The sequence below is a fragment of the Rhipicephalus microplus genome, chromosome 2, assembly GCF_043290135.1.
Source record: "Rhipicephalus microplus isolate Deutch F79 chromosome 2, USDA_Rmic, whole genome shotgun sequence".
Lineage (NCBI taxonomy): Eukaryota > Metazoa > Arthropoda > Arachnida > Ixodida > Ixodidae > Rhipicephalus > Rhipicephalus microplus.
Genome location: NC_134701.1, coordinates 275320261 through 275336795, shown reverse-complemented (window position 1 = coordinate 275336795; position 16535 = coordinate 275320261). Strand labels below are relative to the sequence as shown.

The 16535-nt window shown below is 40.0% G+C and overlaps 1 protein-coding gene across 1 annotated transcript in view; it reads right to left on the bottom strand.

Annotated features, from left to right (window-relative positions):
- Nucleotides 1-16448, bottom strand: part of ATP7 (copper-transporting ATPase 1) — a 39360-nt gene extending 22912 nt beyond the window's left edge. The window contains exons 1-7 of the mRNA XM_075882026.1: nucleotides 16236-16448; nucleotides 10697-11336; nucleotides 7544-7705; nucleotides 3386-3549; nucleotides 1744-1905; nucleotides 1571-1650; nucleotides 738-903 (exon numbers count right to left, since the gene is read on the bottom strand). Coding sequence (XP_075738141.1) covers nucleotides 738-903; nucleotides 1571-1650; nucleotides 1744-1905; nucleotides 3386-3549; nucleotides 7544-7705; nucleotides 10697-11261 — 1299 coding nt within the window. The 5' untranslated portion in view covers nucleotides 11262-11336; nucleotides 16236-16448. The remainder of the gene's footprint in view (nucleotides 1-737; nucleotides 904-1570; nucleotides 1651-1743; nucleotides 1906-3385; nucleotides 3550-7543; nucleotides 7706-10696; nucleotides 11337-16235) is intronic.
- Between the last annotated feature and the right edge of the window lie 87 nt (nucleotides 16449-16535).

Sequence of the window (16535 nt, the reverse complement as noted above, 5' to 3'; positions counted from 1 at the left end):
ATGGGTTGCACATTAGCAGTGCTGCATGCTCACTGTGCTCAGAGGATCGTCCAAACTGATATAGTTGTGGCCACATATGAACGATAGTTTGGTGTCACTAAAGAATGCATATGGTGCCAGGACCACAGAAAATGTCCAAATAGTCAGATTTTTTTAATAATGAGTGTAAAACTAACGAGCTTTTCCTGTACATCAAAATACACCTTACTAACAAAGAAATATATCGAGCTTAATGATATATTTAAATTATGAGAGCATGAAGAAGCCTAATTATTTGGTTCAACTTACCCAAAGGTTATCCTAACATACACATTGAAATATACTAGGAAACTAAGGGGTGGTTAGCCCCAAACAGTTTACATTATCTAGGTTGCTCTTGATGCATAACCCTAAAAGTGAATTGATAACAATATAATGGCAGTGGGCAGCATTAATGTTTTGAAAGGAAAGTAAGCACACACGCACCAATATGAGAGCAACTAAAAAAAAAGCAGCAACAAATAGGTACAACACAGTCAACAAATATGCTACATATGTATGGCTGTGGTAAGAGCATATGCACCGGACAAAATTTAATTCAACTTACTAATATTTCAACAGGAAAAATTGAAAAGGCTATTTGTACTTAGACTTTGCTGCTCATTTAATTCGAATCATGCAGCCCGTACAATGTCCCGCCACTGTTGTTTGTGCATAAAACAATGGACTAAAACTAAAAATTGTTATGCAGTACAAACCTGGACTATGGTGGCTAATAGAAAAAGGAAAAAGTTTTCGGCTGAAAGCCCTGGAAATATACAACAGTCGTCAAGCTTGTAAGCCATTCGCCGGAACATGTAGTACATCATGATAATCATGGACGGCACGCCAAACATCACACAAAGCAGGAAGGATCTTCTCCACCTGGCAGAACAAGAGAAGACAGGGGAGTTATTCTCGTAACATGTACACTGGGGCATAAAAGTGAACAGCTTCCAATTAACTTTGATTACTTTGTCTTCTTAACATGCGTCTAAATAATGAGTGCTTCTTTATTCCATGAAATCAGAACACAGCTTTACTGGCCAGATATAGATAAATCTTACAGCCTTGCACTGCAAATCCTACACCATGTTTCTGAGGTGACAGATGGTTTTCATTACACAGGTATGGTGAATCACAAGCAAATCTCTAAGCAAATGATGCCTTGGTGCTCATCAAACTATTTCATTTAAATGCATTTCAACCGAATTTCACCACCTTACTTTGGGAACAACACCGAACAGAGATAAAGCAAGCATGTGTATCTTGAGAGCAATAAATCCCCCCAAAAGTAGTGGACTGTTGCCAGATGCTATTTAGCATGCAACAAATCAAACAACATCAAACCTAGATATAAACAAGCTCAGACGAATCAAACTACAGAACAAAGCAAACCTCAAAATGCATATCACAAATATATACACATAATAAACATGCACTTCGAATAAAATATTAAATATTATTTTTGCTAATGAATGATTTCCACTTAAATGTCATCGTCAGCTGCAGTAAAAGCTCTGTGAGATATTGAAAAAATGAAGAAGCTCACTTTTTAACTTCTTCCTTCTGACTCAAGTAGCTTGCATCCATCTTGTGGTCTGTAAATGGATGAGCCTCGAAGCCCAAATCCTGTCAGAAATAAGGTCACCGGAAAAGTCAAAACAGGCCATGTACGAATCAAGAACAATTTTTCTAGTGCTTGTGATGAAATTGTTTGCCAACCTTGATTCGTTCCAATATCTGGCGGGGTCCTGTTCTCTCGGGGTCAAAGGAGAACCTTCCCTTCTGCGTTGCCAGACTGACTGATGCACTGACCACTCCGGGAAGCTTGCAGACATTGGTCTCGATGGTGTGAACGCACGAGGCGCAGGTCATGCCACGTATCTAAGACACAAAGAAGGCATTTCAAATAATCACTGACATTTCTTTGGCTTCGTTGCAACTGACACATCATTTTTACATAATGCCGTCATGATACAGTCAGAAAATGCTAAAAGACACTGTTGTCATTATGTTGTCGTTAGAAGTCTACCGTCACCTAAAAAAATAAATGACTGTTTTATTTTGGACGTTTAATGAAGCCATAGCGCTGACAAAACAGGGAACACAGAAATAATACAGGTCCTTCACCCATCCTGTACTTTCTGTGGTCCCTGTCTGGTCTCAGTGCTATGACTTCGTTGAACGTAACAAACCAACTAGCCCAAAAGTCTGTTATCTTGGATTTTCTTCTGTACTTACCAGCCAAACATCAACATATGATGTTATTAGAACGATGTAGACATCTATGTCTTCAGCATTTTGGCTACGCTGACTGAATAAAATTTCCTTAAACTTGTAATGCTAAGTCCTTGGCTTCCTTAAAAACAATGTCATTCCTTTTTACTATTAGAGAGTTAAGTAGCTCCCAGCAGACACCATCGAAAAGCTGTGATGTCAAAGGTGGTTGGTGGGTGATCTTCAAGGTGACGTTACTACTTACGGATTTCTTTTACCGATATTATAAAGTTATTAGCTAATTTCCTGAAGTTATTAGCAAACCAATTAATTAAGTACTAAGACCACAAGCCTTAAGCTCGAAGAGTTTCTGCCATAATAAATATTTTATATAATACCTTAACAACAGCGCACATTCAACAGTTTTTGGTGATGTATGCACAGAGAATATTTTAAATACACATTGCCATTTAGGTATCTCTCATATTTCAATGTATGAAAGAGGGGGAATTTATCAGGGGCTCATTTCTTTGTTAGAATTGACCTAATGAAGACTAATAGAAAATGAAGCTTAGCAAGGTATGGGCATTTTATTGATTTGCGTAAACTATTCCTTCAGGAAACCCTCAGCAGAATGCAGAAAAGGCAGCCTTTTGTAAGAAAACATCTTGGCCAAATGGTTCAGAAGACAGGTAAACAAGTACAACAACTACTCAACCTTTTTCACAATTTCAAGAGGTATACTACACACAAGCTCAAGCTGATTACAGCTCATCCCACAGCATGCGGCATGAATGAGTGACAGACTTAATTCTTGCACACTCTCGAGGATAAAACACACTCTCGAGACACACTCTCGAGGACAAACTATAGCTGATTGGAATGAACTCGTGAAAGCATTTCTTGAATGCCCATGAGCATTTGTGCAAATACTATGGTTCTTTTATTACTTCCTTAGAATTGTATCATGACCAAGTTGTTTTCACCATCGTACAACCAAGAAACATTTTGTAAAAAACACTTTGAAACCTTGTTTTCAGTTATTGTTATGTATTTTTTGCTCACCCCGCTTAGACTTTTTGTCCGCAGTATTTTATAAATAAATAAATAAATAAATAAATAAATGAAACGGCCCAAGAATACGCACCACAAATTCAGCATCACCATGAAGAGTGTGCGATTCCTCTAGAACCGATGCTTCAAATCCCATGTCATTGATAATCTCTGCTAATTGATTAGGTTGGACGAGAGCTGGGTCATACCGGACTTCTGCCTTCTGAGCCAACAGGGCAACTAGAGCAAATTTTACTCCTGCAAGACAGGACAGACAGTTTTCTTCACACGACAAGCCAAACAATTCATCTGCATCATCAAGGCAGTGTAATACAATTTAGTCCCACTATGCACAGGCAGCCTGCAGCTTGCTCTTTAATGCTTTTTTTTTTTAAAGCACTAAAGGTAATTTATAAAGCATACCTTAATGAAGTAACCTTTTTTTTATACTATTTTTTATACAACTGTTTTAAAGTATTATTAGCCATGAATTTTAAATAAGAGACAGGCCGCTGCCAGAAAGCAATGTGTTCATTATCCAGTACTATCATAAGATATGCCTAACATTGACACCCATAGATTGCTGCAGGTTTTTTTTTTTTTTTCCAATACCTGTGTCACACGGGCACTTTTGAAGTGCCATCCAGACGATGGCCATTAAAATCGCAACTCTATCTACTCACTGGAGTTGTACTGCTACACAGCAGTTTTTAATGGCCGTGAAGTTGTCCAGATTGATTCAGGCATTTCTCGCAAAAATTGGGTGGTGCTGCAGATCTTTATATTTAAATTCGTGCCACCTAAAGTTAAATAATACAAATTTACTTAAAAATTCAAACATGTCTGTTGATTATGCCTAATTAAATATTTCAATAAATTGTTTATTCACAGTTATGAATGCATATTATATAGCTTTTACGTTGTTGGGCAGTGAAATTGTGGCAAATGATATACAGCGAAACAGCTCAATGAAGATAAGCATGTTGCTGTTGTCGAGAGTATGTGCAGTTGGCAAATTTCAAAAATAAAAAATACACCATTACATAATTAAAGGAGCACTGAGACAAAAACTTTGACCTCGCACTTTTTTTTGCTGCAATGTGTTGCTGGGGGCATGTTAGTCGTAACACGGCAGATCATTTGCTGTACTGTAGCACACGATTGATATTTAATTACAGGTCTCTTATTATCGGCCAGTTTCAGTTTTGGTTTGAGAGAGCTCCAAAAACGACAAGCCGCTGGGTGCAACTATTGCCACCTAGTGGGTACAGCTCTCGATCACATCAGTACACAGATCTTTGACCCATTTCCACATGGTCTGTATGAAGAATTCCTTTCAATAAGAAACGGGACTGCAGTGTTGCCAAACACAAATGTTGATTCAACGCATGCACCATAAACGCACTCGCGACCAGCCGTCGATAAGTATAGACTGCGAAAACAAACACGTCAAAAGAAAAATGGGGGCTATGTCATCATAACTAGTTTTATTAACAGCAGCATGGTGACATGTGGGAAATAAGGGGGTCCTAAAGGGGTCCTTCTAGATGGTGTCAATACCTTCAAAATTCTGACTTCACGATTGCTGTAAAAGACCTTCCATGCTATATTTGCTGTTGATATTTTGCAGATGATATCAAAATTCAGACTTCATAATTGCTGTAAAACACCTTCCATGCTATATTTGCTGTTGATATTTTGCAGATGATATCAAAATTCAGACTTCATAATTGCTGTAAAACACCTTCCATGCTATATTTGCTGTTGATATTTTGCAGATGATATACACATGTCCACATGAATCGATCCCGCAGGCTATGTCGGCTGCGAAATTTTGTGTCAGTACCCCCCTAACAACCCTCACATATAAAGTGTTTAACTCATACTGGTTATATTCCTTTTTTCTAAACATGTGTATAAGCACACTGTGTATGAGAGGGCACGCTGGCACTGTTTCCGCTTTCGTCACTCTTGAAAGCTTGAATAGAGTTAGTTGTGGTGTCCTCCGTTGGCTTGATAGACAATTAACTCAACAGCTTTCAAAACGTCCTGTGTAGCAGCCCGTGCTTGACCATTTATTCAATAGACTATCAGTTCGATGGCCTTCCAAATGCCCACGTGGCACGGGTATAAGTAGAGAGGGAACATTGTTTTAATAACTAATTATGGTTACAATTACTACCCTGCACCCAACATGCCCGAATGTATATAAATTTCTAGAACATAGCCACAATTTCTATACCAAAAGCATCTTATGAAACCATGCTGACCGACGCTTCCACCTTTATATGCACATATATACCCTATAAAGTGGACTGGGGGATGACCGCCATTGTAGCTCGGTGGTTGAGCATCGGACGCGTTATTCGAAGGCTGACAGCTTGGATCCTGCCGGTGGCAAGTTATCTTTTTGTCCACATTTCTTTCTTCGCATGTACACTACAATCATTTCCAACAGGACCCCCTATACTTTCCTAGGCATTATTGTCCGTTAGTTCTCGTTAATATTGTGTCTAACAAAGAAAACGAGTCCCTAAGTTTACACTTTCCTTCATGTCCCACAGGGTCACATACAGCGGCTTTCATCCTCACAATGTGATGAGTTGAGTGTATACACCCACTGCTCTTCCAAAATAACAAAAAGTCACAGCTTTGCCACAAAGGTGAAACAAATAACGCGATAGCAACTAATTAGAAAGTCGCGCGCAGAATGGCAAGCTGATTGAAACGTGCCCGGCGTTTCTCACGCACAAATGACACACGAAACGTACTCGCAGGTACAGGTGAACGCGAATAACCATCTCAGTTGTCACTTCGCCCTGTCTGAAAAGCGCGCCCTTTTTGAAAACCGAGGATGTGCAACGATTTCAGTGACCTTTGTGCACACAGTAACCACAACAGAATACGTATGAGACGTGCGATCCTCCCCCCCTGCAAGATAAGGGCGCGCAATCGAGCGTACACCCCCTTATTCTCTACGTGTGCCAAAGTACGCGTGAAAGATGAGAGCCGCCGCGCGCTCACTGCGCCATCTTGCTGATAATGCTCAAAACACGATAGTTCCTCCCGCCCCCCAAGACGCCTGTCTACAGAAGTAAGAGGTAGATATAAATAGCTTGCCGTTTGAATGTCCAAGGAGGTACCCCACGGTGGCTCAGTGGTAACGCCTTGCATTCACGACACGAAGGTCCCACGTTCGATTCCGCACGCCGGAGTCATATTTATGAATTTTTCTTTCTTGCGTTTTCATATATATAGATACGTATACATATACGGTGCATGACATCAACGCGGACGTCGACGCCCATGCCAGCAGGGAAATCCAGCCGAGAGTGTCCATATAATTGCTATCGCAATAAAAGAAAACATGTTCAGAATGCTGGCTCAACACAAAGGGTGTCACGATCTGAACCAAATGCCTTACTATGAGCACAGAGCCTTAAAGGCCAACTTCGGCGATTTTTTGACCATGTCAGGATAACGGTGCTTTTATGTTCCTTAGACACTCCTCTCACGCGCCCGATAACTGAAATGCTGGAAAAATTCAAAAATAATTTTTAATTATCGAAAAACCGCAACACCGAAAACAAAACCCAACTGAGTGCGCTTCTATGTGTGATGTAAAGATTTTCCTGACGCTGCCGAAACCTGCCTGATTGAATATAATGGGCACCAGATGGCACTACCTGTCCACGCCGTCCATGGCTATAGACTAAAATGCTTACGCTGTTACAGTGAATATATAGCGAATCGTGTGTTGCTCACAATGCAATACCACTTGGCACCTATCGCATGCCCACCCACACGGAAAAGGAAAATCGCACGCTCTACCAAGGAAGCGCTGGCCAAACCCACACGATCTATAGCAGACAAGCAGATGCAGCAGTGGCACATCAGTTCGTCTCTTCAGCAAGGCAAAAATCAACGTCACGCACACAATGTTGCCATTAATTCTGGCAAGTGATGTGAGCGTTTCCAGGCAAGCTATAAAATTGATTTGAAAAGAATCTGCAAAACTCTCAAGCCTGCAATTTGGCATGAATGGCACAAACGGGCAAATGAACGTACACAGTGAATTTCATTGAGATTCACTGACCTCGAAAAATTGCCAGAGTTGGCCTTTAGCTCCAAATAACTATCATCAAATGGGCAAAACTTCACTCCTTTCTACATTTGTTGGAAAAGCAAACAAGTGTGCCATTTGTTCGAATAAAGCATTCAACATTTGCACAATCTATACTGAATGGCTGACCTTGGACCTTGAACAGCCTTTTCTCTATGTTAGCAACGCACGATGAACATGTCATGCCGGTGACTCTCAGGTAGCACTTTTCACCATCTTCAAAACCACTGTTGTCTCCTCTGTTATTTCTAGGGACATCAACACACCTCCCTTGTTCTTCAGAAGCAGGAACTGTGTGTAAGAAATAATACATGCGCATCATGTGAGGAAATGCAAGAAAGCCCCAATAAACAACCCTGCAAGTCTTGTTTTGCAACCGAGGCTAGAGGGCAGGTTAACAGAGTACGGTATGGCCTAATGTTACAGGAAACACACCAGACTAGTATGTCCACTGCTGACATTGCAACAGTTCATCACACGAACGAATGGCACTTTACCTTTTTACAAGTTCCTTAGCTGACCTAAAGCTCAGATGTTCGAAAATTCCATATATAAAATGCCATAAATAATGCAAATAAGCCTCATCACCAAACAAACTTTACTTAGCCAGAGTGTTATTAATCTGTCACTTTTTATTATATCTATAGTCACTCCATAGAAATAAATATATTTTATACCATAAAATCCTGAGCAAGCGCCATCATTACGGTGAAAGATATTTGGACAGGACTTCGAAGGGAGGTTTTGCTCAGTCGCAGACTAATATTCAGATAAATATTTAAAAGGCCCCATCGGGAAAAAATGCTCCTTATTAAATGGTTTATTAAATATGTATGGATCTACTGAACCAGAGGGAATCCTTGTGCGAAATTTCCCTGGCTACGACAAAGGGAAAAAGATGTACTTGGAATTTTCCCACAATTAACGACTAAGAATGCATTCTCAAGGCACAACACTGTGAAAGTACAAAGAAAGCGTGCATATATCTAAAGACTCTCGAAATATGGGTTTCTAGGAGCCGCTGTTGCCGAATTCTGTAGCGAAGAACAGGTTGTAAAGAATTACAAGGGGGAGGGATGGAGGCGGGGAATGCCTGGTCGGTCATTGACGCATATTTCAAATCACCCAAAAAGAGGAAGTAGGTGCTTGCTCAGGAATTTACGGTTAGTACATATCTACCTATATTATGCTACATTTTTTTCTGCAGTTATAATATTCAAGTTATGTTGGATTGAATACATATTGGGTGTACAGTACTCACGGATTAAACCACGACATTAGTTAACGACTGCTATGAGTGATTCCTCATGGTAACTGGGTCATGCGCTACATAAACGGCCACTAAAGATAACATTGGTACTGATGTAAATGTTTGAGTGAAAATGACGCCAATATGATACGAACTATAGACACTGGAAATGAAATATGTGCAATATTCTTGTATGTTCACATGTCAACCCATGAGTACTGTACATAACACTACATAGAAAAAAGCTGGCACCACATCTTCTCCACACTGCATTAAAAAATTTACTGTAGCAGTAAACAACATACATCACTAAAAAATTGCTATATCACTTCTATTGCAATAAAATGGCATCTTTGATCTCTTAGTATAGTATAGCTTAGATTTTGTATGACACGAATTTTCGCAAGAAACAGGAAATGTGCACGTATGGTTCATCAAATAAATCATGATGAAAAGTTCAAGGCAAGTTGTTGATGCTTACAAGATATTTACACGTCACAATTTTCATGTTCACTTTTGAACCGTACTGGTTGCGCCAAACAAGTGTATCAACATCACTAGTTCACTGCAGCATACACGAAGACACACATTACGCATTTACATCCTACATTTGCTAACTTTCCAGTATTTTTTTTTTTAACAGAAATGATTGAGCAAGTGTAAGAATCGATATAGAATGTGATTTTTGGAATCTACAAGACTACTTAATTTCCTACAAGCCTGAACCAAGAGGTAGCGCTTTTTGGAGAAAGAAGAATGCAAGACTTTCATGTCAACACAAAGCCACAGTTGTCCCCAGTTGACTGAGATTATTTAACACTGACCACTGCAACTACATAAATAGCTGTACTGTAAAGGCCCCGTGTGCTCTGCTGAATCGCCATCCATTCATGTCACAGAGCATGTGCACTTGTGGAATACTACGTAGAACTACTTGTGACATGCAAAGAAATGCAAGCTTGGCACTTAATTGTGACAAGTTGTGTTTGCCACATTAGTGAGAGACCGTTTCATGCACCATATGCAAGCGATAAATGATTGCAGGCATGGTTCATAAACTGCCATGAAATAAACAGTTACGATGAGCGGCATTAACATGCATTATTTTTTACACCCTTCCAGTCTCACACAATTCGCCGTATCACACTGTGATACTCAGACACCAACATGCAAAGAGAAATCAAAGAACTTCTCATTCTCACTTGTGAACAACTACTGCCTCACGATGACAATAATAAGCATCTGTCACCAGGCACCAGGGTCTCATACACACGATAAGACAAAAAGAAAGCTAAGAACTCTGCCTGTTGTTTCAAAAAGAATTTGCCCTTTTTCTCTGTTTGTTTTCTTTTTTTTATGTACAAGGAGCCAACTGGATCCAAAATGTGTTTCCATGTTGTGCAATATCGCAAAAATATATATAATAGCTGTGCCACCAAATAGCTCCGGCAGTGATTGCAAATTGCTTTCCGAACAGGAAAATTAATATTGACTTCCTTAATAAAAGATGATGACTTTAGAGGTACTTGCACTGCTTTTATCATCCTATGCAGCCTTTACTTTATCGGTTTTATTAATTGCAATTTTGTTTAATTAAAACATGGCAAGCATTCTCATGAGATTTGAATTATAGTTCTTTAACTGTACCCTTTCAGTACACTTATTAAAATATTCCAGTTCTCTTTATTTTCTATGAATTATTATGGACCAGAGTGCACTACCACTAAATATGCTACAGAACATTCACTATTTGAATGTAGTGACATCTTTATATAAAACCTTTTTTTTTATATTCATCAATTCTAGAATTGTTTTTTATTAATTCATAACCTTATTTTTTTTTTAGAGCATTATTTTCACTGGCAAATTTCCTGCTGTATGTAGTATGCATTTTTGTAATCTGTGATGCAATTACTTTTTTGTTCAGATCTTTGTTACCCTTTGTTCATGGGCCATACTTGGGCTTATCGTATCTTGAATGTAATAACATAAACAAATGAATTAAAATGCTTGCTCCAATAGGTAACACTTACCTGTTCTGGCCTGAGTTGCCTCCTTGATAGCCCCTTCCGGACCACCAGCATCGAGAGCCACAGAGTCGAGAACACCGCACTGAAAACCCATATCTTCTATCTTCTCAGCAAGTGCATCTGCAGTCAGCAGTTCACCGTCGTACACAAGCCTTGCATTTTCTTCTTCGAGCGAAACCTTCACGCCTTTCACGCCAGGCTGCTGTCCCATGTGAGACTCAATGTTACGAACGCACGACTGGCAGGTCATGCCCTTCACGCTCAGGACGGTCGTTGAAAGCCTCAGTCGTGTCATACCCACTTCACGTTCAATTACTTCTGCTGAAATATTCCTCGTATCGAAACTAATCACACCCAAAGGAGGATCACTGACACTGGGAATCCCGTGGATTGTGACACCATCTGCAGCACGATGGCAGAGTTTGGTCTCCAACTGTTCTTTGAAGACGCCGCATGGCATTTCATTATCTGCTTGGAAGACAGCTGTGGCATGCGATGAGCTGACGTCACCAGGAGCCTGCAGCTGCAGAAAGTCACTTGGCTTGATACAGAAGCCGGCATCTTCCATTTTCCTCCTGATACTCGCCTCAAACGTCAAGCCAGGTCTGTACGTCACGGAGGCTGTTCCTGCAGAAGGTTACACCTGCGCCATAAATGACAAATGTTGTTTGCAAAGTGCCAAATAAAAACAGCAGCTGTGATTTCAAAGAGTGGCGTTAACCTCAAGACCTTCTGAAGGCATGAACAGCTGGTCTAAGGGAAATAGAGCACGCAGATGGGCGTGATTGATCAAATGAAATTGGCTGAAAAAGTCAGGAACGAAACAGCTTCAGGCAGCTCAACACCTGCTGTTTATTTCACTTGTATTTCTATTGAGGAGAGGCAGCCAGGTTGTATCCGAATGCAAAGCTGAATGGGCTCTTTTGTCAGAGGCTATCAATGTTTGCTTGTTTTTTGTGCAGTAGGTGTATGCTTCTTTGTTTTGCATCACAAACAACAATGCAACCAGTGAAAGACAAAAGTGTTGTACACTTAATATTATAATGCAGAGCAGGATTCCGAGTCACGTGCCAAAAGAAACAAGATATGATTTTAATTAGGTTTTCACAGCTGATTAAAAAGAACACAATAATAAAATGAATTTGCACATTCACCCTAACTGAATGTCACAAATAACACAACTGTAAACTGAATAGAAGAAAAATAACACAGGAACATTAGGTTCATGTAGCAGAAATAAAAAATTGAGTAGTACACTTAAAATGCTCATGTGAGCCTGGTTACTGAACTACAGCTGTTTTATTGAGCAGTGTGGCAAGTTAGCACAGGAATAGAGACACAGCTGATTTGCTTAGTTCAGCATAAATGTGTACATTAGGGAACAGTTCAGAGGTGTCACGAGAAAACGCCTTCATAAAATGTAGTCTCTACATAAAGAAGTGCCATTGATGGCAAGCTCGAAGAGTGAAGTTTTCTTTGATAATTCGTTACAAACTATTACATTGAAGACTACAAATGTGTGCATAATACATCTGTGCACATATGTAGTCACACAGTCACAACTACAAGTGAAAATATACGACTATGAAAAAAAAGTAAGCTACATACGCTTACAGTATGAACTCCTCCAAGATTGACTAGTGCATCTTGAATAGCTGTAGAACTGGCCTGATCAGTTATTCCTTCAATAAGGAAGGTAATTGCTGATGTATTCGGCTCCATTTTGTTTGACGATGCGAAAATGGCTTTTACTGCAATGCAGCCGGTTTTATGTGCAGATTCAGCCTGCACACCATCATCAGATGTCCTTGAACTATTTGCTCCTCTTTAAATACTGCAGAAGTGCTTTGCAACATCATAACAATCTTACCCACATTAAAGTTAATATGTTACCCACATTAAATACCTTAAGAATGCATCATAATGTGCATAAGGTAGGTAACTATGACATCCTACAAATCTTTGCAGAACAATGTCTAGTCTATAAGCAATTTTAATGTCAAAGTTTTTCTAACACTGACCTATCTATAACTATAAATAAGCAATGTGTCCATGACACACAACATATTTGAAAACTTAGTTAAAGCACTAATAGTACTACTGAGATGTTTTCTTAGTATACAAATGTGCTCTCGATGTGTCAGCTCAGCAGTTCTGCTAGTCACTGAGTTATGAGCACATTTATACTCCAAGTTTTAATATACATTGTGTGTCATGACAGCCTAACTGGTTTACAGTGATAGATAAGAAGACAAGGTTTCTATGTTCAAAAGACTTTGTCATTATTATTGCTGACAATCTAGACACTATAGCATAGACTATTTAACTTATTTTCAACCTAAAGTTTCTTGCACACATTTGCTATGATAATTCTGGTTTTCTAATCAAAACTGTAAGTGTGCAAAGGTGCAGATAAAGTAAGAAATCTAAAAGATCTTTTTCATAATGATGCATATGACTGCATTCCGCACAGCACATGGAAATCGAATGTGGAAGGAATAGCAAGCGCTTTTTGCACACTGGTGGAAAGTTAACGTATCACCTTTCTCGAGGGTCCCAAACTCAAGTGCCTTATCTCAAGAAATATCAGAACAAGGTACAAGTGGATGGTGGGATAGAGATCAGCTAGCAAGTAAGCTTTTCTGACAGATGCATTCCTCTTTGAAAAAAAAAAACAGCAAATGTTTGAGGTTCCTTAGTGCACTTGTCTGGCAATATGCAAAGGTTGAAGTATCAGGCATAAAGCACTCGTGTCCATTCCCTTTTCATCAGTCCCACATTTCGCACTTCACATTTAAAGATATTGACACAGCTTGCGAACATAACTTCAGTCAAGGCTCCAATCATCCATCACAAATACATGACTGACTATTCAGCACAAATGAGGTCTAGTTCACAATAACGTTAGACGTACATACATACAGTTCGATGTACAAAAGGAAGAACACCGGAAAAATAAAAAGTGTGTGTGATGTTGACTTGTAGGTGTGGACTTTCACATCGGAATAAAAAATGAAAGCCCATTGCTATGATGTTCAAGTGCCGTTCTCCACTTTAAAAATCTAAAATACAAGTGCAATTAGGTAAATGTCAGTTTTATAATAACAATGGCAGAACAAGGCATTAACTAACCCCTTCATTTATGACTAACTCCTATATGTAGAAAATTACAAGTGCGTGCAGTCATTCGGGGGGCACAATGAGTCACCAAGACATACAAATCAAGAGCAAATTCATTAAATAGTTCATAAGTTAGAAATAAAGATTCTGAGCAGCACACAGCCAAGGAGGCAACACTGACACAACCAGACCCAAGAGACAAAATATACTACCGATCATTCTCTCAAGTGGCAGTATCTTCAATGTAACCAGATAGACTTAGGAAATTTTATGTCACTGCTTTAGTGTTGTGTAGGAGCAGCTTTTATCTGATCTGAATGTAAGTTATTCAATAAAAAAAAAGGTCTGTATTGCACTGTGCATAGCACTTACTCTACGTACCCTTTCTCTTTTTTTTCTTGTCTAGATAGACAGGGTCCTTGTAAATGCTCTAGGCACTGGCCATGTTAAGATTATAAACACTTGAAGGATTTTCCTGTTTTGATAAAACAGAGTAACAACAAATGCCCTGTTACAGCAGATGAAATTCTAAAAGTTTTCACAGTAAGTAACAAAGGTTTAACCTTTACAAACAAGCTCCCAAGTGATAGAAAACTAAGCTTTAAATTAGGAACTATCTTCATAAGCAGGCCACACTAGTTGGATGTACTCATCACAAACATGTCAGCATCTTGTACCTTACCTGTGCGCACACTCAGAAACATACCACTGTGTAGATGTGTCTTAGAACCTCCCCTAATGAAATCGCCCCCTCAAACTATGAAATGTAGATTTACTGCAGAGGGTGCACGCTGTGGGTTAATCAAGTGTAGTGTTGTTGTTGGATGCTTTAAGGCCTTGTTTCGGAAAGCGAAAGGCAAGCGACACAAAAGCAATATGATCGGGAAAATTAAGATGCCTGAAGCACTACTATAGATTCCATAGAACGTCTTTCCTGTCCCATGCACTTTCTCCTGGTCAGCTTCAGTGCTCCCCTTTGCAAGATGCCTTAGAGTTTCGCATCATTTTAAAAACATGGCTGCTATATACTGAGACTACTTTCTTTTCTGCTTCACTCAAATTGTCAGTGCGTATAACTATATATCTTATGCAAGAAACCAGGCTGTGAAAAAAAATCCCACATTTGATGAATGTAGTTCTTATAGTTTACCATACGTTAACAGAATCTCGTAAACAACACATGTTGGGCAAACTGGCCATTGCATTAATGAGGGCCCTAGAGAACAATAGCAGTCTCAGCAAGCAGGAACAAGTTCCCATTCAGCACAATACGGCAAAATGTGCAGGTGTACACGTGCCGAAGTTCTTGACACACAATGAAATTTACCCTCTTATATGCAGCCAGGATACCATCACTCTTTTGATCTATATTTCTTGATGCTTTCGAGGCACAATCCTCCAGCCTGGATTTTTATGCGGAGAGGTGTTAGCCATAATGGTGTCAGTTTAGAGTAGCACTACATCCTGTATTCTATCTTGCTTTGAATTTTCGCACAAAAAAAAAAGAATTTACTAGACCGCTAACTATGGAATGTCATCACATTGTGATGTAGGTATTCTTGGAAGATAACCCATAAACAAGTGTAACAAATTTGCCGTCTAAAACGTCGGTTACAAAGAAAACTCAACTCAGAGAAACGAACTCGTGCCTACATAGGATTTCGGAACTATAGCTTTGGCAATGAGTTGAGAAGGCATCTGCGGCAAATTGCGAAACGCGGAGCAACAAAATTGGGCGGGGGCTTGCCGACATCCTGTTTTCGGCGCCGCTAACTGGCTGACCAACGAAACTAAACACCCAAAGCCTCCACTCGCGGCTGTCACGCGCCTTTCGCGCGAGCAGCAAACATGCATACACGTACGCCCTTTCTCAAGTCAGCTGAGCAGCGTGACTCACAGAGAAAGTAGTAAAACTTGAGATAGTTCCACCGGCCGCGCTTCTTTGATGTCCGTTTGCGCGATCGGGTGACTTGCTCTCTCGTCATACGCAAAAGATGGGCAAGCTGTATCTACGAGAAGTGTTTGTTTCCTTCGAACAAGGCCGCAAGGCGGTGGTCCGCAGTTTTCACGCACTCAAATATAAACAGTGAACTCACAGCTGCGTAGGTCAACGATCGACTTGCGCCGCTTCTGATAATCCCCCCAGAGCCTTGTCTGTAAAGCTGCTTAATTTAGATCACCGCATTACATATCACTCATAAATGACTGAGAAAAGGAAATACACGTCACAAAATAATGTAGTAATACAAACATAACAAAATGAGATCACCATTTAGTTTCGATGTAACACATCGCAGCGTAATGTTAAATCAGAACGAAACGAAAAGAGGCGACATCAAGCGACAAGATTGACAATGCTACCCTTAAATAACAAGGCCCTACGAAAGTGCTTGACAGTTCAGAGAAGAAATATCCGACATACCTTCGGGTCTCAACGCGCGTAGGAATCGACCATAGTGTTGTTTCTTTCGCTTCCACGAACTCGGGCGGCTGTTGTGACCTTCTTTCGGGATGTCCAGACTTTAAAGCAGACCGAACAACGCTTCTCAAATGTGGAACGCAAAGTTACGATCGCCAGCTGTCTTGACAGGTTTCGCGGCACAGATCGTACCGTTGAACAACGCCAAGTGCCAAGAAACGTCAGACGAGGGAGTTCTGGCAGCTACATAGCGACTCCGGCCCTGTTGCTTTTTCTCTGCCACTTCAAGCGGAAGTCACATGG